This window comes from Monomorium pharaonis, chromosome 6 (genome assembly GCF_013373865.1).
Source record: "Monomorium pharaonis isolate MP-MQ-018 chromosome 6, ASM1337386v2, whole genome shotgun sequence".
Taxonomy (NCBI): domain Eukaryota; kingdom Metazoa; phylum Arthropoda; class Insecta; order Hymenoptera; family Formicidae; genus Monomorium; species Monomorium pharaonis.
In genome coordinates this window covers 2,256,689-2,281,159 of record NC_050472.1, presented here as the reverse complement: position 1 = coordinate 2,281,159, position 24,471 = coordinate 2,256,689, and the positions used below count along the sequence as shown (strand labels likewise).

The 24,471-nt window shown below is 42.4% G+C and overlaps 2 protein-coding genes and 1 long non-coding RNA gene across 6 annotated transcripts in view; 1 reads left to right on the top strand and 2 right to left on the bottom strand.

The window, feature by feature from the left end:
• Positions 1–254: 254 nt before the first annotated feature.
• LOC114254410 lies at positions 255–6,156 on the bottom strand. The gene is made up of 4 exons (XR_004963582.1): positions 5,894–6,156; positions 4,187–4,301; positions 3,977–4,099; positions 255–1,139 (listed from the first exon to the last, which is right to left on the bottom strand). It is a non-coding gene; the product is annotated as an uncharacterized LOC114254410 (long non-coding RNA).
• A 632-nt stretch (positions 6,157–6,788) lies between these two features.
• The window catches only part of LOC105831497 (RING finger protein 17), a 146,672-nt gene continuing 128,989 nt past the window's right edge, over positions 6,789–24,471 (top strand). The window contains exons 1-7 of one of the 3 annotated variants that reach the window (XM_036287945.1): positions 6,789–6,924; positions 7,354–7,450; positions 8,199–8,440; positions 9,170–9,463; positions 9,545–9,627; positions 9,715–9,918; positions 9,997–10,077. In XM_036287945.1, the coding sequence (XP_036143838.1) occupies positions 8,272–8,440; positions 9,170–9,463; positions 9,545–9,627; positions 9,715–9,918; positions 9,997–10,077 (831 nt within the window). In that variant the 5' untranslated portion in view covers positions 6,789–6,924; positions 7,354–7,450; positions 8,199–8,271. Of the gene's footprint in view, positions 6,925–7,353; positions 7,451–7,510; positions 8,441–9,169; positions 9,464–9,544; positions 9,628–9,714; positions 9,919–9,996; positions 10,078–24,471 lie in introns of those variants that run through there. The other 2 variants (XM_028190608.2, XM_012671664.3) reach the window with 2 other exon arrangements.
• Positions 10,122–24,471, bottom strand: part of LOC105831498 — a 50,856-nt gene continuing 36,506 nt past the window's right edge. Inside the window, exons 1-3 of one of the 2 annotated variants that reach the window (XM_036287948.1) lie at positions 13,566–22,861; positions 11,869–13,376; positions 10,122–11,591 (exon numbers count right to left, since the gene is read on the bottom strand). In XM_036287948.1, the coding sequence (XP_036143841.1) occupies positions 11,244–11,591; positions 11,869–13,376; positions 13,566–13,608 (1,899 nt within the window). In that variant the 5' untranslated portion in view covers positions 13,609–22,861 and the 3' untranslated portion in view covers positions 10,122–11,243. Of the gene's footprint in view, positions 11,592–11,868; positions 13,377–13,565; positions 22,862–24,471 lie in introns of those variants that run through there. The other variant, XM_012671666.3, reaches the window with a different exon arrangement.

Sequence of the window (24,471 nt, the reverse complement as noted above, 5' to 3'; positions counted from 1 at the left end):
ATGCTTTTTCTCTCTTTCTTTCTGGCTTTTTTTCTAATACAAAGGAAAGATTTTAAAATCAAAATTCTATCTAAAGCTTAATTAAAACATTTAAAATCTAACGTTTGTATGTATTGTTATAATTTTTAATGAAAATTAATTCATTATTAATATTGCTTTCAAGTTAACATAGTTAGATCTGGTTACGTCAAAAAAATCTATCGTATAGAAAAAGATTGTAAGAATAGAAATTTATCATGAAAATTACATAAATATCGTCTGCAGTCCGTGCCTGAATACATAGATCACCGCTCATTACGATAAACTTTTTTTTTTCACTTCTTATCCCGGGTGCCGCCAGTCAGACGGTTGATAAATAATGTTACGTGCACGTTACGTGCAAGTAACGCGGAATAATTTCACAGATTTAAACGAGCGCCAGGTCGGAGGGAAAGAGAAATAAATGTATGCGGGGTTACGGTTAAAAGGCTGCCGTTTAAAGGAATAACGAAATAGAAGGGCGGAAGCAGAAATAATATCTTGGAAACATCGCTTTTCACTGACGTGCGAGCGCCGGCCGTCGTCGAGATAATATCATACGAAATTTCTAGCAGGTTTAACCCTTTTACGGTTGAATATCGTGTATGTAGACGATGACCCCGGGGTCGCTGCCTTTTGATTTTACACGAAGTTGAAGGGATTAAACCTTCGTGCTTCTTGCGCGAGCGCGTTCATCCGTATGGCAATCTTCCAGATGTTCGAAGCTTTATAGACATCGTCTTCATACGTGTTTGTATCGACGATAATAAAATGTTTATAAAATCTTCCAACGAAAAAAGAAGGAGCGCCAAACGGAAGGTCTTTCACTTCGTTTGGACTTTTATGTACTCCATTCATCATGCCGTCCACCGTGTGATTTATCAATTATTCATACCATTCGTTATTCATGAAGAAAAGTTTGGTACTAATAATCATCACTTAATTCTACTTGGCATTCAGTCTTCTTTACTTACCAAGGGAAGGTCGCCGTTAAAAAAACCCGGGCTCGTGGCTCCGTTAAATGCGTCAAGAAGTAAATTGTGAACATTTTCGAACGTCAAAGATTGTCCCACTGAGTTTCCTGGAATACGCCCTGATAATTTTTCGAGCTTCCTCAATCTCTGTAACAATTTTATAAAGATTCTACATAATTTCGTTTATAAAAACGTCTTTGAAATACAAAAGGAATAAAATCATCTGTTTCAATTACACTTTGTACAACTTATTTTACCTTTTATAATGATTTAAATATATAACCACGTTTATGTTATCTAATAATAATAATTAGATATAAATTAGAATATTGGTGTCAGACAAGTTTATTATATCTACATCTAAATTTATGATAAAGACTGTTCGCTATTCTGACTGGAATTTCGCTTTTGCGACCCCTTGATTCGCGTATGGGGAAAATATGAGGAAAATATGTACACGATCATTGGTTAGAATTCAACAAAATTAGCCTGGAATATAGTTGCCTGTACGAAAATTCCGAATGCAATTGTGTGTGTATGCGAGGGAGCACAACAAATTCGACCGGGCCGGAAAAACAGCGCGGCAAGTAGTCGGCGCGTTCAGAATTCCACAGGAATTCCCGGAGTCTTCCCCAATGGGTAATAACGAGGATTCGGCCTCGTTTATCACCACTTGTAGCTCCATCCCTGACCTGACCACCCGCGCGCCCACGGCCGGGTGGCTCACCCTCGGCTCACCTCTCCGGCTCGTGCGCGCGAAAGGGATGAATCCAACGCTCCCCCGCGACGTCTATCTCGCTCTCGAACAGCTCTACGTTGCGACACGTGTACGCCACCCACTATCCCCACGTCGTCCCCTTATTTTCAGCCGGTTCCCCGACCGACGCCCGCCGACCCCGGAAACGCTCGCGGCTCGTTTATAGCGAGCTGAGGGATGGGACTAGATATAGTGAGGAAGGTAACCGTGTACGGATCTAGGTGTGCGTGGCACGTGTGTGACCTCTACACCAACAAGCATCTCCTTGTCGCTTGCACAAGCTCGGCTTGACCGATATCGTTGGCCTTTAAGGGCACAGGATCGATGGCGGATTCAGGATTTCAGAGAGTTTAATCGAAACTTTGAGTCGATGCAAAACCTCTCTAAAATTCACGAGAATCTATGAGACTCAGTCCTAGAGTGCTATTCCTATTTTTCTGTTCTTAATTTTATTCTGGATGAAAATTCATCAACATATTAAAAGCCTTTTTAGACTGTTTTCTATTTTATAGATTACAAGATTAGAATAATTAAACTAACTCTACTTTATGTAAAAAAAAATTAAGTGAATCTCATTAAATATTATTTTAAACCTGAATGAGAATTCACCGAAAACAGCACTTTAGGATTAATTAATTTTAATTTATTCAATCCTTGACGACTCGGCGCAAGAATCGGACGAAACTCTATAGATTTAATCTAATCGGTACAGGAATTACACAGATATAATATTCGCGTCGCCATACGTTCGCAACATCCGGAGTTGCCGAGATTTCTTGCCGAGTAGCTATTTGCTGAAAAGGAGGACGAGAAGGCCAGGGATTGCGCAAAACCGTTCGTCGGCAGGATCTCGCCGCCGCTGATCCTCTCTCGCTCTTTCGCGTCGGAGGAGCCTCAAGACCGCTCGCCAAAAACGAATCCCGTATATAACGCGAAGCCTGAGCGATTCCGCCGTGCGAAACGTTTCGCGTACAAAATGCGGCGCCCTTCCACGAGTTCTCACGTTTTGCCGCATGAATTTAAAGCGCGCGTCCCGACGCTCGCTCCTATCGGTACACCAAGGTAATACTCAAGCGTGGTAAATATTGCACGGCGAAAAGTGCACGATGTGAATTAATGTCAACCGCATGCCGGTCTCGGTCCTCTTTTTTTTGTCTCCTTTTAATTATTGAATGTATTTTGCGAGCGCAGCATTTTTTGCACGAGAAATAAAGGCGAGAGCGCGCGAATCTCCAGAAAGGACGTGCGAGGCCAACACGACAGATTATTCTTCTCTCTCTTTCTCTGTCTCTCGTTTTACCTTCCTCTCGGCTTTCGATTCCTGTCCGAGCGTGCCGAGGTTTAAATGCGTTTTAAAGTTTCACAGCGAAGGCGTGTAAACGGCCCATAATGTCTCGAACGACTCTAGACATCGCCTTTTATCTCCCGGTCCTCTCGTCTCTTCGCTCTCGCTCGCGCCCATTCATTATTCTGTGAATAAATAATCGCGTGGACGCGAGAGCGCGCGCGCGAAAGGCTGATGAAAATTTCAATCGATGGCTTTTTGTCCGTCCACTACTCGAAAATTATTCATCACCGCCCGTTAACCCGCGCGTCCTCTCTCCTTGACGATTTTTCCGCGTCGCGATACCCTCGGTGACGACAATGATGGTTCCGGGAAGAGAAAATCCCTCCTGATCGTTTAAGTGTTACAAAAAGAGACGCGTGATTCTGAATGGATATAAAAACGCCGGTTAAAACAATTCAGTTCTCTGCATACTTAAAACAGTCTTAAATCTCGAGGTTTCTTCTCTCTCTCTCTCTCTCTCTTTCTCGCTCTCTTCTTTCTCACTCCTTTTTATTCTCTTTATATTTTTTGTCTCTAAAATGTGTATATTTTTTAAGATTTTGTGAAATCATGTTTTGATGATGCAAAATACCAAAATGCGACAGATAACGCTGTTAATACTAAAGAATAATCTTCTCTTGCGTTTTTAATTGCTTCTCGCGCATTGAGTAACGACCAAACGAATTTACCAAGCCTCTCTCATTCGAGAGAGCGTGCGAGAGAAAGCCTGGTGAAAACGAGTGAAGGATAGAAAGAGAGAGATCGAAACGCAGAGAGGAACAGAAAGGAAAGAAAGAGAAAGAAAGAGAGAGAGAGAGAGAGAGAGTCAACTGCGAACTTCCATCGTGTCACGTAGCACCTAATCTAGGTCAACGGAATTGAATTTAGAACCCAAGCTACCGTAGTTATATATCGCTCGGTAGGTTTCCAGCACCGCCTCTTCGGGTAGGCAAAGCGTTTCCGGGTTCATAGTGAAAAAGACGTGATCTCTCTTGAATTTTGCCAACCCGCGACTAGCTGGATCTAAAAAATAAGAAAGAGAAAGAGTTTCAGACTTTAAATTAACTGTACAATTCTTTGTGCAAAAACGGCGACACGTGCTTGACCTACATTGTATAGGTGTGACGATGAATATTCGTCGATATCCTGTTGGATCCAAGGATACTCTGAACATAAATATTACTGCTATTTATATTGTGCGTCCGCTACTGCGCATTTTTCATGGCTATAAAAACAGTATATTAAAAGATAAAATCAGCATAAATCGAGTTTTTATTTATTTAAATTATACTTTGCTTTCTAAAAAATACGTTGTTTGTGTTTTGCCATCATAAATTATATTTAAAGATGTTGAAAATCTAAAACGCTTTGTATAATTTATTGCCTATAATGCAAAGAATTTTCTCAGAAAATATAATATTGATTGAAGTTAACAGATTTACAGATTATAAATATATTCGTAACGAAATTAAATCAAATATTCATAAAAATATCGTTACATATTTCGATTACCGTAAAAAAATTTTATATTCAATTAAAAAACAATTTCTCTGTTTCACATGCGCGAACATTCCAAAATCAATTTAAACTATCTCTTTTTATTCTCGCCTTATCTGTACATACAATTTGAGAAATAAATTTCGAAAACTGCATGTGCACATAATATTGAACGGCATGTGCAGCAGAGACAGAGAGTAGAACAAGACTAATCCCGCTAATATCTCGTCGATGTAGTGGTACATAACGGGATCTAATCGTCGATACGCCCTTTCATCCTCGCGACCGGAGAGCGAGCGAGCGTGCAAACGAAGCGAGTGCGAGATTCGACTCTCGACATAGCTAGAATCTCGACTCGCTTCCGTTCGTTTCCTTATCGGAGCACGCATTCAATCGCGAATCCTCTTCCCCCGCCCCCTCTCTCACTCTCTCTCTTTTGCTCTCGCAAGTTCACGTACCAAACGCGCGGAAAAGACGGCCGGCGCGCGCTTCCTCGTTCCTCGCGCGGCGGTAGCGTGCATACGGTGATTCTCCTTCGCCGTGCATTTACAGAGCGGAGAATTCCGGGAGCGGAACGGCACCGCTCTTCACGCCGGCGGTCCCGGGCAGGAAATAATAGCCCGAGTGTGATAGAGTCGAGCGCAGGGAATTTTTATGGTTAAATCGATGTTGCACGCGCGGGTCCGCGGCGACCGAGCGGGACGGCGAGCGTCGCGGGAAGGAGGAAGATGAAAGGGGGGAGGGGAGGGAGAAGAAACGCGCGCGCGAGCGGGATAGGAGAAAGAGAGAGAGAGAGAAACAGATAGACGGGGGGAAAAATAGGCCCTCTCCTTCGCTTGAAGAGGAAGAGGAGAGAGGGGGGGGGGGAGAGAAGAGCGAGCGAACGGGACGGCGTGACAGCGAGGAGCGAAGGGCGCTAGATATCTGGGGCGGGGATGGATAGATCCGGGCTTTGCGCTCTACACGCGACCTTGAATGCCAGCCAGCCTAGACCTTGCCTCCGCTCCTTCGCTCGCTCGCTCGCCTAGTCCAGAGAGAGGCCGCGCCGACTGTTGTTTCAGGCAACACACAGCGCGGCGACGGCGGCGATTCGAGGGACGCGGACGGAGCGACGGGGTCGCCCGCTCGCTCGCTCGTTTGCGATCGCGACCATCGGTCGTCTCGCTCTCTTCCGCATCGATTACGTAAGGAGATCGTACGGCGGCGCCCAAAGGACACGGCGATCTCTGCGTTTTCCGCTATTCGGGCGAGCTCGGAGCGACTTCGTATCAAGGTTTACGTAACCGAGACAAATGAATACACATCTTCCTAGCTTCTTACCGAGTATATCAGAGCGCTCGTTTTGCATGGAGGGCGCGCCTAACCACAATTCGTAACGGCAATTAATTCCGATCCTTTGACGATAATCTGTATATATATATATACATCCTCCTCTCTTCGCTCGAAGACAGATCCGAGGGAAATTGATTCGCCACTGCCGTGGCGAATTTGCGTCGAGAGTTCAATTTAAAAGTTTCCTCGGAAAAACGCGAAGCGGGAAGCAGCGGGAAGCGCCTCGGGAGCGACGTCAGGCGACGAGGCGACTGAAGTTGCCGCGAAACGGACCCGATCGATCAATGGCGGCGAGAGGCACAGACGGCAGGCGGCAATTCGTTCCCCCCGGTCACCGCCGATATTATTAATGACGCGAGAATTGGTGCGTCATGCAGTTTTCAGGATGCAAGCCGTGCATCTCCATCCCGCGGCTGCTGGCTGGCGCGATAATTCCGATCGATATGCGGCGAAAGCGCAGCGTTGCGTGGCCGGAGAGTCGAGGCCGTGGAAGGACGAACGGACCGATATCGCGCAAAAGATGGAGAGGAAGGATTCCGCGGCGCGCGGCTTCGCGAGCCTGCTGCTCGCTGGAGCGAGCTGGGTGGGATCATAACGGAACAGCGGCGGCGGCGGCGACGGCGGGACGGCAACCTGCCGGGCGAGAGCCGCGCCTAGGCGGATACAGCCGACATAGCTCGCATTATTATCTTACCTAGCGTTCTTCTAGCCTCTCTCGCTTGCAACCAACCTTTTTGCATTTTTGGCAAAGATGCTACGCGCCAATCCCGATCGCCACGTCATCTGTCATCGCGAGTGCGAGACGTTCGCTCGCGCGAGCCCCGCGGCTCGCTCGCCAGGCAGCAGCAGCAGTCGCCTGACTTCGCGTCGCTTCGCTCGCCGGCGCCAACTTCATGCCGATTGAATTCGCGCAATCGCGTCCACAAGCGGTGGACAGGGACGCGCGGAGGAACGACTGACAATTATCGTCGAATCGACGCATTGCAGTTGGTTTATCGGCGAATTCCGTTTCCGATGCTGTAAGTTCGATTGGACAATACTCTTTATCTTTATTGATGACAAGCTGTTTCGGCGATTTGCAACGATCCGTACGCTTACTGAGTGCATTCCATTCGTAGCGCGAGGTTCACGCAGAGACGTTGCACGAGCCATCCCCCCCCCTTCGTCTTGAATAAATTCCTCTTATTCCTCTCAGGGGTACAACTATTTCGTTGTCATCTTGATAATTCGTGTGTGTATATCAAGAAATTACGATGAAAATAACTACCGCGTATTTTCTAGCTAAATATCTACTTCACAGATTCCTACGCTTGATATATCGTCCATTAGTGACACTCGAATTGGCCAATCACAGTTGAGATTATCTAACAGTTTAGACGTTCACGCTCGACGTGATTGGTCAACTGTTACGCAGAATTTTACTACTTATATCTTTTTACGTTTTATAGCCTGACAATAAACGCATAGCAAGGATCAGGCATCCGTAATCCAAGTTTCTCTACGCTGAATAGAGGTTTTTGCAGGATTCAACGTACTCTGGAATCGGTAAATACGTTTTTATTTCTATCAAACGATCGATAGTGAATCAAGTAGCTCTTTGTCTCACGTTCAAAAAATTAACGAAATCGCTAAATAGTAAAGTACGTTAGAAGCAAAGAGAGTGATAGAAATCAATAAAGGTCTCGCAGTTGACTTTTGTATTTTAAAGTTTAGAAATTCATATTATCGAGTAGAGAGATCTTGGGAGTCGATTCTGTATTTCCGAAGAAAGTGAAAATATTATGAAAAGTAAGGAGCATTGTTTCCACTGATTGATGTATACTTTTACAATTAACAATATATACCAATCACTGTTGCTCACTTTTCACATTTTTACTTCTTTAGAAACACAGAATTGACCCCCCTTGTCGAAGGACAATTTCCAGAGCTGAACTTGATCACGTGTGTAAATACGTAATTTTCGTCACAACAATTTGCTGCCATTTTTAAACTGGATAACAGGCTCGTTAAACTTTCGCGCCTAAAGCTTTTTGCATGATTGCATTGTCCACGTTCGCGATTCAATTGTCTTCGTCAATCTGTCGGACCCGGCGAGGGCGGCTCGATCGGGCTTGACCAGGCTCAACGTCTGTGGCGATATCTGGCCATCCCTTTAGCCAAAACTAAACTTATCTACCTTAAATAAATAAAGTGTTCGGTGAGACAAAGAGTCGCGCCGCGAGCAAGTGTTCATGGGTAAGCGAGGCGGAACGGCGGCCAATCGCCAGTTTCAAACGAGATCTGTGCGTGTTAGAACTCGTCGTCGACCGTCTGGTTCTACGCTCGATCCGACTATTCAGCAGAACCGTCGTCGCGTACACGACGACATGCTTCGTCCCTCGTCGTCGGGAAGCAAGATGTATCCGTGCATTGCGGACGTGTCCCGCAGGAAGACTTCGCGCGACAGGTTGTCGTCGCCGCGCGATTACCGAGTCCCCAGCACGAAGCTCAGGAACGTGATTTGCGTCGTCTGCAGGTGCAAGTTCTACGTGTCAGGTAATTTCGCATGTGCGTTTGGTTAGCCATCCGTGCCGTTCACGTCGCGACTCACTCGCGACGTCGTGTTATCGATTTGCGTCCGGCCGGCATCTCGACGAATTTGTCGTATATTCTCGAAAGATTGCTCGAGACATCCTGTCGCCGATATCCACGTGGCGAGCACGATGCTCGTCGGTGGCACGACGTATTTGCGAAAGTCAAATAAACGTTTCTCTCTTTCGTGCAGCGTGAACGAGGCACGTTGTGCGTTTGAGAGGTTAGAATTCCATGTGTCCGTCATCCCGTCGAGGCCTGATGAAAACTCGTAATCAAAGTATCGCCTTTCTGCCTGAGTTTACTCTGTGCTTGCGATACACAAAGTTATATACGTATTCCTGACGAAATAATTAAGATGTAGATATTTTTTATATTAAAAAATATATAATTGATAAAAAGTATATTTTCCTTGAAATAACTTTTCCTTCACAAATATATGTTGTCATTATTTTAAACATTGTAGACTGAGTTAAATCCTATAGATCAATATTACTTTAATAGCGGATTCAATTATCTTATTTTATATGTCACATTCGAATAGATTTTGATATATATTTTTTGTTATTTTTCTATCTTGCTGCTTTATTAGATACAATAGTAAGGAAATATGTAGTTCAGGCTATTTATATTTGAAATTAATTATAATAAACACTTTATTAGATTAAAATAGAAAGATCAAAATTGTTACAGATGTATCAAACCTGAATAATCTCAATGGATCGATATCGAAAGGAACTCTGGTACCATTGCTGTTGGATTGTGGACATCCAATATGCAATAAATGTAACAGGAAAATCAAAATTAGAAGTTGTATTCCATGTAATAAAATCTTTCTGGACAATAATGTGCAGGGTTTGCTTCCATTGAATTTATATGCACTAGGATTGATTATTTCATCCTATCATCGTCCACTGCAGATTGACGATGACGAATTTTCGTTTTGTCATAAATTATCTGTACAGCTGCGGGAGGTAGCAAACACAGGTTAGAGCATATGATATAATCTGAGGAAAAAATGCATACTTTTTAAGACGAAAATGATGTAATATGTGTTTTTGATTATAGGATGTTGCCATGAATGTGGGAATCGAGCAAATGTTAAGTGTCCACAATGCATGGTTCTCTATTGCCACTGCTGCTATTTAAAAGTAAATTGACATACCCATTAACAAAATGCTTATAATAAAATGAATTATTTGTAGTATCTTATGACTTTGGTTCTATTTTGTTTTTAGATTCATGGAAGAGCATTACAGAGTCACACAAAAATTCCAATAAGTGAAGAAGACTCCAACAACCCCGCTGCTCTCTTGAATAGCTGTTCGTCAACATGTACAGAGATGTTAAGCCGTTTTTGTAATGACTGTAACGTGGCTGGTTGTTCAAATTGTTTTTTCAACTCCCACAAACTACATGATCATGTATCATTGTCAGTAAAGGTTAGTAACATCGCTCAGATCATAAGAAATTGATTATGTATTATTACATGAAACTTAAATTATTTGTTTTATTGACAGAACCAGACCATGATAGATGAGTTCAACGAGACTTATATGAACATCGAAGATACGCTGCTACGTGTTTGTGAGACAAAAGAGGTGAGTTTTTCCTCAATTCTACCGAATACTTTTCCTGACAAAGGTCTCGTTTAATTATTACGAGATATGCCAAAAAATGATAAATAAATAAATTTATTTATTAATAAAATTTGTAACAAAATATTAGCTATACATAGAAAAAGATTAACATATGGTATTTTGACGATATTCAACTTGCATATATCGCTTACTATTTTAATGTAATTTTTAAAAATAATTTTTGATAAATTATAAATAAAATATTCTAGTCATATTCTCGCGTGATAGAAATACATTCTCATGATAGAAATACATACATTAAATATAAACAAGCATATACAAATTGGGATACCATCTTATATATATAGAATGGGATAGAATAATTATAAGTAAATGGCGATATCTAGTTGAGTTTTTCTATGTGATATTTGTAATAAAATTAATAATTAATTATATTATCAACGCTCACAAAACCTAATAACCTTCTATAACTGTTACTATTTATATCATTTACTAGAAATGTTCAATTTAGCATGTGCTATTTAGTATTGCATAGTTATATGGAAATTTATATTGAAATCTTATATTGAATTTATACTGAATATTAATAATATTGAATCGTAAATAACTTTTAGTAAATCATATTAATTTTTGATTTATTATAACTGTATATTAATATTTTACAAGGAGCGTTATCTCGATTCATTAATAGTATTGTTTACGCTGTTCGGAAAACATAATTATTTATTATCTGCTTCAAAAACTATGACTTATCACGATGAAAATTTATGGCTCAACTAGACATTTGTCTAGTGCAGAACTGTAGACCGAAAGAAATCCTAAGATAGGCGGGCACATTTTTCGTGATAAATAGTACACAATAGTACGCATATATATGACTAGAGGTAATATAAGAAATATTATAATATCTACTTAATATCATCAGCCATTTCATACCCGTACAAAAACCGTGAGATAATCTAACTTATTTTATGCGCAATGTAATTTACTTTATGCTTCAATCACATATAACTCTATCATATACATATTGCACTTTTTCGGGATTGCAAGGCTCGTTACAACAGAAGTGTGTAATAACCTTACACAGCCCACGAGACATTTACTTTTCGTTATAATGGCAACGAGTCAAGTATTAAGACTAAGTTATTTAATACGTAACGTTCTAATTACGCTTCGTCTACTTCTTCGTCGTTTGCCGTTTGTGACTTGTCCTTGTGCTTGCTCTTCTCCTCCTGCTGCTTCTTCAGCTTCTTTTCTTTCATTTTTGCCTCCATCTCCTTAAATTTGAGCTCCAAGTATCGATCTACTTCCGGGCCGGTGAAATCTTCAGGGAATTTGGGCATGATTGGTAGGATGTATTTATATAATCGTTCATTTAACACATAGAGTTGAGTAGTTGTTTCGCACTTTACGTTGAACCACCAGTCGCAGGTCAACGCTATCTGGCTGAATATCGTGCCGTTTGGGCATAAGAACGATGACTTGCCGCCATTGAGATCGCAGTAATGCCATACCTGTGAGAAACAATATTATCATTATTTTTAACAATATTATCATTATTTCAGAATTAATATCTTGAATAACATAAACTTACACAGATATTCAAATTTAAAAATAGAAATTAATTGTGAAAGAATAGTGAGAGAGAGAGAGAGAGAGAGAGAGAGAGAGAGAGAGAGAGAGAGAGAGAGAGAGAGAGAGCAATATTTGTAAATGTAAAAAATTTTGTACAGAATGCTATGTAGACTTGTTTGCGAATAAATTATAGTATTTTCATTAAATTATACTCACTTGGCATCCGGTCTCTGGGTCGCCGAAAAATCCCTTGTACCTTTGATCCTTGCAATTGAATTTGGTCTCCGGTATAGTCGCGTACGCCGGGTAGTCGACGTTAGGTTTTCCACGCGTTGCGCCGTACTTTAAAGCCGGCAGTGGCATTTTCGGTCCCGGGTGCGTAACTTCGTTCGGCGCTACATATTGTTGACTCGTGGACGCCTCGGTAGAAATCGGCAGGGTGTACCGTTCATCCTGCAGGATATCGTCGCTCAGATCTTCCGTGATCTCGTACGAATGGCCGGTGGTAGAAGCAGTGGGTGTGGACGTTGGTCTAAGTCCTTGCTTGGGTTCGTTGGAGATGTCCTGAACGTAAGGTACGTAGTATTCCACCTTCTCGTCCTTTACGTGATTCAGGTTGTAGTCCGGTTGCAATGATGATTTGATTGGGACGTCGTCGTCCTCCGCCTTGTATCGTTCGGGATCATCGGTGATTATCAGAGGGCTCGGTGTCACTTGGAATCTCGTCTCGGTGATCACTTTTGGCCGCGTATATATTTTTGGTTTGTAAACATCGTAGTTGACTAATCTAGAAGGTGACGGCGGTGGTAAGGGTGGTTCTTGCGGCTGCGGAAAATTCTCCTGCCGCGTACTATGCAGGATATTGAGTATCTCTATGAGCGTTTTGATGCTGCTGTCGAGGTTGTCTTTGTTCAGCATTTCCGGCAGTTGTTCGGACAACTGGAAACTCTCGATCAGATTATTCAGATTCACGTTCGGCTTTCGGTAAAGCGAGACAGCTGGTGATTTCACCGACTGCTGCTGCACGTTCACGTGCGACGGAATGTACCTCAGCCCCTCGAATTCCTTGTTGTGATAATTAACGGCGACGTTCGGCCTCACCGTGTAATCTTGATCGTAATCGTCCAGCGGGTTGCCGAGCAGCGGTTTCTTGATCACAGGAGCAGACGGTTTCAAGGGTCTCGCAGTGACGAAATATCGATTTTCCTTATTCAAGATACGACTGGCAGGCGTGGTAATTTCCGGATAAGTTTTTTGCACTTGATAGAGTTGATAGGACGGAGTGGAATACTCGGCGTAGTTGATCTTGGTGTCGTACTTGACTGGCGCGAAGTAGTCGTTGTCGCCTCCGATATTTCTTGGATCAAATTGCACGGACGGAACGAACTTCTTGTCTTGGTCGGGTGAGTTGACGCGGTACTTATTAGCACTACCCCGCCTCGGCACACCAACGAGCCGAGTTAGAGGGTGCTGTTGCGACTGAGGCTTCCGGAGCAGCGTACCCGACAGGTCGTCTGCGTAATTTTGCGCCAACGCAGGCGTCTGGGCGTTCAGGTAGTTGTTGGCGACGTAAAAAGTCATGTAGGGTATCAGCCTTCGGTATCTTTCCTTGAATGTCGTTAGATTCATGTTCGCAAGTATCTCATCTCCGTAGTCCTCCGAAATAGCACTGGTCACGTTCGATCTCGCTGGTTTCGATGCTTCGAAACCTCGCGTCAGGAGAACTGCAATCGAAAAAAAATGATTGCATTATTTTCTTCATTATTATCAATTTTTGAGCGAATTGGTAGCGCGATAAATTCGATTTATTTATGTAAACGAAAATACTATATTATATTAAAAAAAAAAAAAATTACACGCACGGCACAATTAAATTAGCTTCTGGGAAAATTTGAAATTCGAATCAAACTCACAGATTCTCGTACGGTATTGTTTTGTGTTGCGTTTTCGATACATCGTCACGATTGCACGAACGACCACGTGCGGAAGAACGCGAAAAGAGAATGAGAGATAACGCGGTACGTCTGAAACGTCCCGACAAAGACGAATCGTGGGGAAAGGGAATACGGTCGAGGGTTGAAGATTGAGCGGACGATAGAGCCCGGGAGGGGGTGGATCGGTACGTTTTTAGCGGCGTTTGTTGCGCCACTCGAACGTGCCAGCGCGAATATATTCCTCTGCAGCCACGGCAACACCGATACACGCACGCATGCACACCACGCGCGTCTACACACGCGGCCTTTATCTCTTGCTATCTCGCCGCACGTACAAAAGCGCTGGCCGGCTCTCCGAATATTTTCCTTCTAATTTAATTTCACGCGGGCGGTACGCGCGTGTTACCTCGCACGTTTCAAGGGAGATGGGGACTATCGCACATGCGGCTATGACGATGCATGCAGCTTTTTGAGGAGTCGATTAGAGGTATGCGTATTTTCCATGGGACACCGCGGATTGTCAGACAAAGCTTTTCTCAATTTTCTCTGTTATGCGCGCCTTCCTGCACACAGCTCAGTTTTATCACGACAAAATTTCTTTATGAAACTATGATCTATAAAATCGGTCGCATTTTTTCTATTTCTAATCACAAAAAATGAATTATTTGTTTAAACTCTGGCCGTAGTTTTTGGCGATCGGATTACACGGCGGTCTTAGCGGTTAGATATGTGCGAACTGATGAGAGTCAGTCTTAATGTTAGCCCGCCATTCTGACAGTCTAACGTTACATTACATTCAAAGTTCTTTATATTATGTATTACAAAATTTTCTATTTCTCAAGATGTGTATATAAAATGATTTGAAATTAAAATTGGAATAATTAAAGTTGGAAATTCTTTGAGCTTTCCTCGAGGAATATCCTTTGAAAGGATCGAACGAATTATATTTTACATAATTCTTCTCGACTTTCTCTTTTACTCTCATAGAAATTTTATTCCATAAAATATTCTATGAATACTCGTTCTCTTTTTAATTCGCGAGCTCTCGTCATATCGTCCAGCTGGTGATATTGCGGTCCGAGATGCGAAGGGAATAGGGGGATGTGGAATAGAAAGCGGAGGGTACCGTGTGGTCCGAGTAGTGCCGGGTATAAACCCGCCTCACTAGACTCGCGCCATGAATTTTTATAAACCGATTATTTAGCGTCGATGTAACAAAGTGCAGCGCGTTCGCTGAAAGAGCGTCGCGGCGGCGCTCCTACCCGGCTGCGCACATCAAAGGGACGTGCATCCCAGCCGCATATTTCTCCCTCTCACTCCCTATTTTTATCTCTGTCTCCTTCTCTCTCTTGTGGATTACACACAGTTATACACACCGGTCCCGACCTGAAAATCCAATTCGATTCTGCATGAAATGAGTCTGGAAACTCTGCCCGCGTCGCGCCGCGACGCGGCACAACTCGACGCGTTTTATTAATCCTGTCAGCGTGAAACGTGATTGAAAAATTCGCAAAGCGCGTGTGCCTGATTTAAGAGGAACTCGTCTTGAAAATTTTCAAAGCGCGATACGACCTCGGCCACGAAATGCATTTTCTATATCTACAAAGCGACACGAGCGCGGAGACGATGGATTCCTCGCGGAAATCCATCTTGAGATACCACGTTTAAGTACGAATCAAAGGAAACCTCATTTGCCCCGGCCAAACGCGAATCAACTGCGTCGGGCAATTATCATGGGAATCTTATGCGTTTATCTGTTACTCGGATGCTTAACTTGAAAGGGGAGTTATCACCGAAAAACTACATTGACAAAATTAAAGATTACGCAATATGAGAATAAATCGTGATAACGCTCGAGTTCGTTGCCAATGGTAGATTCTTATTTTGAGACAAGAGAATTGAACAATGTGGGAAACTTTTCACTTTTACCGTCGGCCACGACGAAAAACAATTATTCCTCGAATTGGATCCCAGCCAGACGGAAGCGATGCGGCTGCTGCTTCCTTCTTCCCCAAGTCATCGCCGATAGTTTCCCGCTCCGGATTCTCCTTTCTCCGTTCTCTCCCTTTGTGCCCGCGACAACGTCTGTTCGACTGACGAAATTCTAACTCTATGTTGCACAACGTCTATTGTATCACGAGAAGGATTGTACGACGCGTCAGATCTGTTGGTAGGTAACCCGATACGGAATATTAATTGGCATGTATTGGTCTCTCGGATTACGTTATTTCGATCGCGCGTGACTTGGTTGCTCGAAGAGAGAGAGAACCGCGAAACATAAACGCGGTTGGAATATGTACGTTGCGTTGCTTTCGATTGACCCCTTCGTCGCTCGATTGGAACGAAATGGTCGAATATTATATACAGAAAAATACTAGAATTTAACTACCCCAGAATAACTTTGCGCTCCTTTCCTTCCCCGAACGCGTGATATTTAATTGACTTTCGGCGAGTTGCGTCTATGAACTCGAGAACGAAGCGAATCACGGGTGATGCAGTTTTCGAGGGTAATAAACACGCGCACCCTTACTCGTCCTCTACTCGTCTCGCGACATATTCGTAATGTGGTGCGCTGCATTCAGCAAAAACTAACAGCTACGAATAATTAATACCGACGGTGTGGCCTGACGCGGGGTGATTCAATCGCGCGTGGCTGAAATTACTGCGACCGTCACTTTATTTATTGCACGCGCACGAGACGAAGGGCCGCGTCGAAACGAGGGGGTGGCAATATGCGCGTGAGAAACTAAGGCCATTTTTCATCGTTGGAAATTCTTTAATGAGTGAAATATCGCCACTTCCACTCGACATCGGAGAAACATTGCGTTGCGCGAAAGTCGCGGAATCGAAATGCACAATTTCGAGGAGCTTCTGTCGATACTAGTGAATTTATCGCCTTACAATTTATTAAAATAATAAATTGCGATCGTTTCAATGTATAGAGAAAGAAAGAGATGCACGTGAAAAAAATCTGTTTCACTTGTTGCTTACAAAATTAGGCGTTTAATTTTATGAATCGTGCATTTATTATTCTATTTACTTTTGATGTTTTGTATGCAAATTTAATGGCAGTTCGCGGAGAACGTTTCACGCGTTCATAACTTTTACACATACCGGATGTACTTCGTGCATACTTTGTATATACCTCGAGAAGATTATACGTAAGAATCTCTCTGTTATGCTGCATCACTATCGATTATGCAAGATTATGAGCGGTGAACGCGTTCTCTCATTTCGGAGCGAAGCGAAAGGAAGCGTGGCGTTTTTCCTCTGCGCGATACGGATGCAAACGCGTCGCCTGCATAACGAAGGTAATTACGTACACGTGAAATATCGAGATCGCGATCGTCTGATCGATCGGTTGGTTTTCCTCGGCTATTGACTAATTGAGTTAAAAATGTTATTGAAGGAAACATTAAATAATAATTTGCGCCTAGAGACTATTTAGACAATCGCAGAAAAAAATACCCCCCAAAATACCATGTCATGTAAAGAGAAAGAAAATTAAATTTTAAACTTTGAAAAACGAATCGAACGGTAAAGAATTTGACTACTAACTAAACTGACTTACGGGCTATAAAAACGGTACTTGCTGCTTGGGCGATGTTTTCTTTCGAGATCACGTTTCTCGTATCTTATGTCGCGTACGGGGATGAGTTTCTCCCTTTTTGGCCATCTTGGGGAGCGAGCGGGCGACATCGCGACGGAAAAATCTTCCGGAATATCTACGGAATCGTATTTGAAATTCACGCGTACGATGGTTACGTAATACGTGCCGCTGTCGCATTAAGCGTGCGACGTGGCATGAGTTTCTGGTTCACGGTTGACCCGCCTCAGCATATGCATGCATATACACACACAGGAGGTTTCCGGAAATTCAGAAAAGCATGGGCGTGCCGCACGCATTTTGCACGTCATTTAATTAAAGCCGGAAAACGAGCCGCGTAATGACACTCGGGCGCGCACGAGGGCTCGTCGCGTTTCGATGCCGCGGGCCATCCAGGCCGGGTTGCCCCTGCCCCATGCCCGGATACGGGGTGCGGCAGGGTCGAACGATTCGACCGGAGAATTCTGCGGATGCAAATGCGCCGGCGGGGATCTTCTCTACTCTCGCATCGCACCGCAGCTGGTTGTAACCGGTACCGGACCTTAAGGGGATACAGAGCGCGTGAAATTGGATGGAACAAGAACAGTCGGAAATGTAAGTTAGAATGGGAAACGCCGTATATCATACTGTGTATATAGATGCCTTGCGGAGCGTGGAAGTCGTCTAGAGTCTAGAAGATACCGGTCTTCGCCCGCTGCGGAATAACACTCGTGGGTGTCATTAAGGGTGGAACGGAAAAATTTCGAGGATCTCGAGGAACATATGCCAAGTTCAACTTGAAAGATATTCAGTGTCTGTTGTTTTGTTCGATGTTAGGAAGAGGCGATCGACCAATTTCGAAAGCCCCCTTTGAGTTCAGAATTTCGAGAACAAAGACAATTTAAATTTTTAACAAAATACGAAAAACTATTTCGCGATCGTCGCATTATTCGTGTCTTTACAGTTCTCGCGATTGCTATTTAATTTATTTTTCGCGTACCTCTTTATGATCAGTTTGATTAACTCGGTTAAATCAGATCATGCGAACGTCAATTAAACAGAAATCGTTTCCTCTTGAAATGATAATTAATAAACGCTCACGCTCCAATAGTTTATCGGGAAATGTACAAATATCAACAGATCACCAGTTTGCTTAAGCAAACTCTTCACGTGATTAATTGTTTTGACATTTGACACTTTTGTTCCTAACTTTGGCCATCAATTCGTATCGTAAATGCGTACTTTCCGCGAGATTCTCGTACTTTTTCTCCTCTTTAAGCATTACAAAGACTCAATCTTAAAAGTCATATTTAAAAAATTTTATGAATCATTAATTTATTAAATTTTTTATCTGTTTTTAATATATATTTAAACGCGAGGAAAATAAAAAGTCTTTAAATGGCTGTTTATTTGTAAGGTACTTGTGTATAATTAGCAGAAAAAATGTACAAAAATTGAAAATTGTACTGTTGCTTTGAATAAAAAGTACCCGAATGCGGAAAAAATACGCGTAACTACAGTAACGTTGAGGAAAAGAAGGTAAATATGGGCGCTATATTTTGGTTGTGTACCCCGCCGGTGCATTGTATTAATCTTCATTTACCCACCTTTCGCTTGTGAATTGTCCGTCCGGTACAATCGAGCGAAATCAATCGATTCAGGGGAAATGCCTGCGTTTCCCCCTCGAGGATCGGGGTACGCTCAAAGACCGATTCGCTGTTGCGTTACAAATGCAGCAACCCCCGAAGAATGATAATAGGTTGCATGTGTCGCTAATGAACTCCCCGAATGGGCTGCGTACATGTTTACATTGTATACCATAAACCGCGACGGGAGACACTAGTGCAGACTGGGGCGTTAAATTCATTAGTCCAAGTCTGTCTGAAAATCTTCGTGTGTACCGCGGACAAAGGGACCGTTTCAATGGACACCACGGTGTTTTCAGGTGGGAATTCAATGTCCAGCGATAGAGATTCCAGCTCTATGGAAATTGCCTCGTATTGCGTGCAAAATGTTTTATTGTGCCCCCCAAAAATCCGATTTATTGATATACGGCAATAAGAGTTTTAAAAAGTGTTTTCTAACACTTTTTTCATAGAAAAATTTTAGTAAAAAAATTTAAAGATTAAAATATAAATTTTTAGAGATTTGAAAATTTTAAGACGCAAACGTTTAAATGTTTTAGTTGAAATAATAGTTACGTTGTCTTTGGAGTTGAATATCTTGTTCAATTTTTCGACAGCTCGAATAATTCATCTCTATGCCCGTAAAGTCCGTGAATCGAGACGATGCTACGTTTAATTACAAGCAGCATCATTATTTTCGTATTTTTAAATTGTACCTTAACCAGTTAGAAAAATCAACGACTCCGTAATATTGTTTGAATTCACTGAAACGTAGAATCGCCTACTGTACCTACCACCGCAATTATTCGGGATTTTCGGGCAACTCGTTCATTTGGCCGAATAATTTCAACTATTCGGTCCAAGTATTCCGTAAATTTAAATCGATTCCGCGCGTTCAATCTTATTGGCCGCTGCTCGCGGGCTGCTCATATAAAATATCCGCTAAAACGTTTAATAATACAATAAAGCGGCGTACGGAAGAGAGAATCGGTCTTTTTGGAATAGATCCTTTTTCGTTTGTTCCCTCCCCTCGATGAGATTTTTACTCGGACGATTCGCTTATTCGCAATGGCAATTTTCTGCACATGTGCACGCTCCCGTCGTAGTTAATGCGAACGTTTCATGAACACTTATTAGCAACATGAACAGTAACCTAATAAACATCAATACTAATCAGCAAATACTGATTGTCTTTCATTATTGCGGTTAATATAATTATTTTCTCGAGGGAGAATCTGGTGCGGAGGAATAACTACGGGAGAAGGGAAGGGGGAATAGGAACGCAGTCATTCGGATAATACCTATTTAATTAACAGTATACATCATCAAGCCGCACAGATATCGCTCTTTTCAGGAATCAAATTAAATTTGTGGCGAAACACGTATAAATCGTATTAAGCCCTCGACCGTCATTTTCCGTCCCCGCGTGTATTTTCCAATTCGTATCTACGGCACACACCCTGCTCGCTTAACCCTTCCTGATCACGTTGCCGGCGACAGTTCCACTCCGTCGATCCTTTGACCTGCCGAGCAAGCCGTGATACCCCTCGTCTGCCAGAATGCTTTGAAAGTCATCTCCATATCGCTAAAGAATTTCCACTATACAGAGGCGGTATATAGGGCGGAGATAGTTTTATCGCTTTGACGATTCTCAAACAACGAGGTTTTATCGAATTTAATAATGGAAGATTAGGATAATTAAAACCGAGATTTCTAAAAAGTTACTTTCAACCTTGCACACAACCAAGATTTTTGTCCTTTTATCGTTACTCAAAATCTTACTTAAATCATAGCACACTCTTTTTCTTTTTTTCTTTCTTAGAAAACGATAGTTAGGGCATAAATAAATTTGTGTTCGCCCAATGCATGAGATCGCGCTCCAAAAGTTCCCACGTCGGCGTGTATAGAAAAATAAATCACACACGCCTTTCGTATCGGTATTCAGTATCTAACAACATTTCACCGGAAACTCTTTACACTTGAGCGAGCAGTTCCCGCTTCAACGCCGGGCACGACGTCGAGCGTCGTCGCCTCGAGCGTTGAAATTACAAACGCAACGACGACGGCTTGTCCGCTCTCGTTATGATCTTCGGGACGACTTTCGCGCCACGCCGACGTCTCGGATCTAACGACGTTAACACTCGCGATGCTCCTGGTTATCGGAGTGACGGAAGTATACGTTTCTCGCGTTTGCCGTCGACGTCGAGACTAATGTAAGCGTCTCGGAGTAAAAATTGCATTATCAGGCTATCCGATGGAATACCCGTCAACTTATAGTATCGGGACGTTAGACGTGACAAAGAGATAAACACGCACGCGTTACACCGTCGGTTCTGCTAGATGAAATTGCTAAATAGATTGAATTATAGATTAAACGTCTATGGATAATCGAGAAATGTCAAATCTTTTACCATTAACTAATCAGTGTTTAATCTCTTGTACGTGTTGCAACGGTACTTTCTATGTACAATACGTTACGGCAATCGTGCATGTACTATATCGGTATTAGAATATTAAACCGGGACTACATAACAACTGTATCAAGAATGTATAAAGAATTTTTTCGGAGTTCATTGAGCGACGTTCTATGCATCGGTGAGCAAATAAAGCGCGATATAATACGAGAAAGCGACGCGTATTTTTAAGTATTCCAACACGTTACCCTGAATATAAACAATAAAAGATCATCGTTATTAATCTTCATTAATGCGCCCAGTTCCTTTCCTCTCCTTTCTTACGATGTAAATCCGTCGGTAATTATGAATTACATCAACGTATTTTGCAAGGCATTCCTTTCCCGGCATGCGAGACGAAACGAGAGCTAAATGGTTGGTGCAATTAGACGAATGAAAAACGTACATATAACAGATTAATCGTCTTGATTATCCAACATACACATACACATCTTTCTCTCTCTCTTTCCGATCTATTACTGTAATTAAGGCAACTTTATACTCCAAAAGCAATCACGAATATTTGCGCGTCATTAACTAAGAAAACGACGAACAACCAAGCGCCTTTTTAGGCAGTGAGCTACTTTTTAATTACATTTTGTCATTAAGCTTCCCTTTTACCGTTTTGACGTCAAGACATCTTTCTGTTTTCAGTGGTCAGCGCTTTGACTCCGAAACGTACAGGAAATAAAGATTGCGCGTTTACGCGGGATCAGAATTAATTATTCGAGCGTCTCGTTCGTCAAACTTTTTATCGTCGTTCCTTGTCGCATTCTATATTTCTCGAATCGGAGGCTGAACACGTCGAGTCGGTTCTCGTCGCGAGTCTCGCGAGAATTAATAGTCCGCTCGATCTGTTTGCGACGGAACAACAAACGCGAGGAGAACTACTGTCTGCTTGCCGATCGCGCGTCTGCCGCGTTTACTGAGCATAGATATTCATGGCAGCAGGCGAAACACAGAAATCCCCGCAGCCCGGAATAACGAAAGCTCGAAGCGTTCGCGCGATAGGCGAAGTGACCATAGGGAATCGACTAACTTTGTTCACGAGTTAGATACATACATATCGCGCAACTTTGCACCTCCCTCTCTCTCTTTCTCTCTCTGTCTCTGTCTCATGCGTTTTCCTTACTCCCTTCCCTCGCTAAGGAACTTTCTATGCTTATGTATTGTTGCACTTCTACACGCATCGATTATTAATTCGAAGTCACGAGTAGTCGCTTGCGCGACGGAGACTTTCCTCTCTGCAGCTCGCGCCGCAACCCCTTTTCGCTCTATCATCTCCTCGATCCTCCCGCGTTTCTCTTATTTACCCCGCTGCCGTCTCGGGAAGCCTCGGTTATGCACTCTCGATGCGCCGCAATACACCCAGGCTTCCGCTCCGCGTCCGCCTCGATGCACTCTCAAAATCCCTGAACGGGTATTACGCTAAGTACATTAGTCGCCTCTCTGTTGCGATTATGCCAACTTTGTTCCACCGGCATTAGTACGTACCGATTACGGTTGACGTGCGCCAGAGATAAAGGCTACGTCAATAACGAGTCGTGTGTGTGGTACCGGTAACGAGTGATGTGAAAGAAGGGAAATATAAAGACGCACACGCCGGCGTCTAACGATTCGCGATAGTATCGTCGACTCTCAGGTATCAATCAACCCACGTCCCTTGTTTGTAAGTTATTCCACTGTACAGGAAGTAATTCGTGGTAACGTTTTAAGCGTTTCCGCGAATGAGAGTATGATATTGTACGGGAATTTGGTCGATTTGCAACGCAGGTAGCACGGTAATAAATTGTATAAAAAAGAGAAAAACACATTTAGATAATTTTTTACACGTACTCGTATTTGTACGATTATGTGTTTCAGCATCGTGCGCGTGTATGAACAAATGGGAACATGTTTGAATATATTTAATCCCTTCACCACTTGGATATTTAAATGTACGAGCGGATAAACAATTAAATATTGGAAAGAGAGGAAAACGATTATACCCTCTCTTTTTCTCTATTGTAACCAGAATTATGAAAGATTAATTCTCTCGCGGAATATTTTAATCGGTAATACGGTAAATTTGATTGATATAATATTTTAAGACATACATGTAACGAATTTGTTAAATATGCATAAATAATATAAATCCTTTTTCTCTCTTTTTATTAAAGTAATTTTTAATAAACGTTAAGTTTGTGAGAAGATATGAGAATCGCAAAGATATAAGTTTTGCTCTCCGTTTTGCATTGACTAGCATTTTCAACAACTAATTAACAGTTGGAATAAAGGACTGTCCTTTCACTCCGATCGCTTTAGTTTTCATTTTTGAACTTTCGTTGCACTTCACTTGCTTTTGCACAGCTCCATCCATGCGGAAGCGATACAATAAAGAAGAGAAGGTTTTTGATAAAGATCGCGAGAAAGAGAGAGAGAGAGAACGTGATGCAATAAATAGTGTATTGCGCGATTTATCATAGAAGCATACAAATTGCGCGAACGTTAATCATTTATGGGATTCGTTTTTAATAGTTTATAATTTCATTAAACGTTTTCGCATAGTCTTTGTTCTTTGCTAGGATTTCAATTAACCACGATATTAATTATACATAGGAATTACGTGAATAATGATTTGACGAGTTTGATTATATAATGCATTAACCGCTCACGGTAAAATCCGGTTTGAAGCGCCTATCTATATATCGTATTATCAATTTATCCGAAATTTCGCCTGTGTGCCGCGATGAACGCTATTAAATTCATGACCAATACTCTGATGGATTGATTTATGAGGTAATTTTTTCGTCGAGTGTTAAAAATATATCTTTTAATTTTCACGGTTTTTTTTTTTTACAAGAGTTTCCGTTTTCTCTCCTGGATAACAAAACTCCGGACTTTTCTTTTGTACGAAACTCTAAAGATTTTCTTCAGTCGTAGCACGTGTTAATCAAATGATATTTGTTTGGCGCGGCGTATCGAGAAAGTCGAAACGTTCGCGTCGTCTCGCCACTTTATCACTTATGGGTGTAACACACAACCTTCCCGGAGAAAGCGTCGACCAGTTTTGTGTGTACGGTCTTGGTCCGTGCATTTTACGACGGCCGTCGAATCGTTGGTTTTTCAAGCGCGCTTATATTTTTTTCTCCCCCTCGTCTCCCGATTTTTATAACGGTAGCCAATTGCGAACGTTCGATTACGTCACTTCCTCGTCATTTTTTCCCCCATGACGTTACACC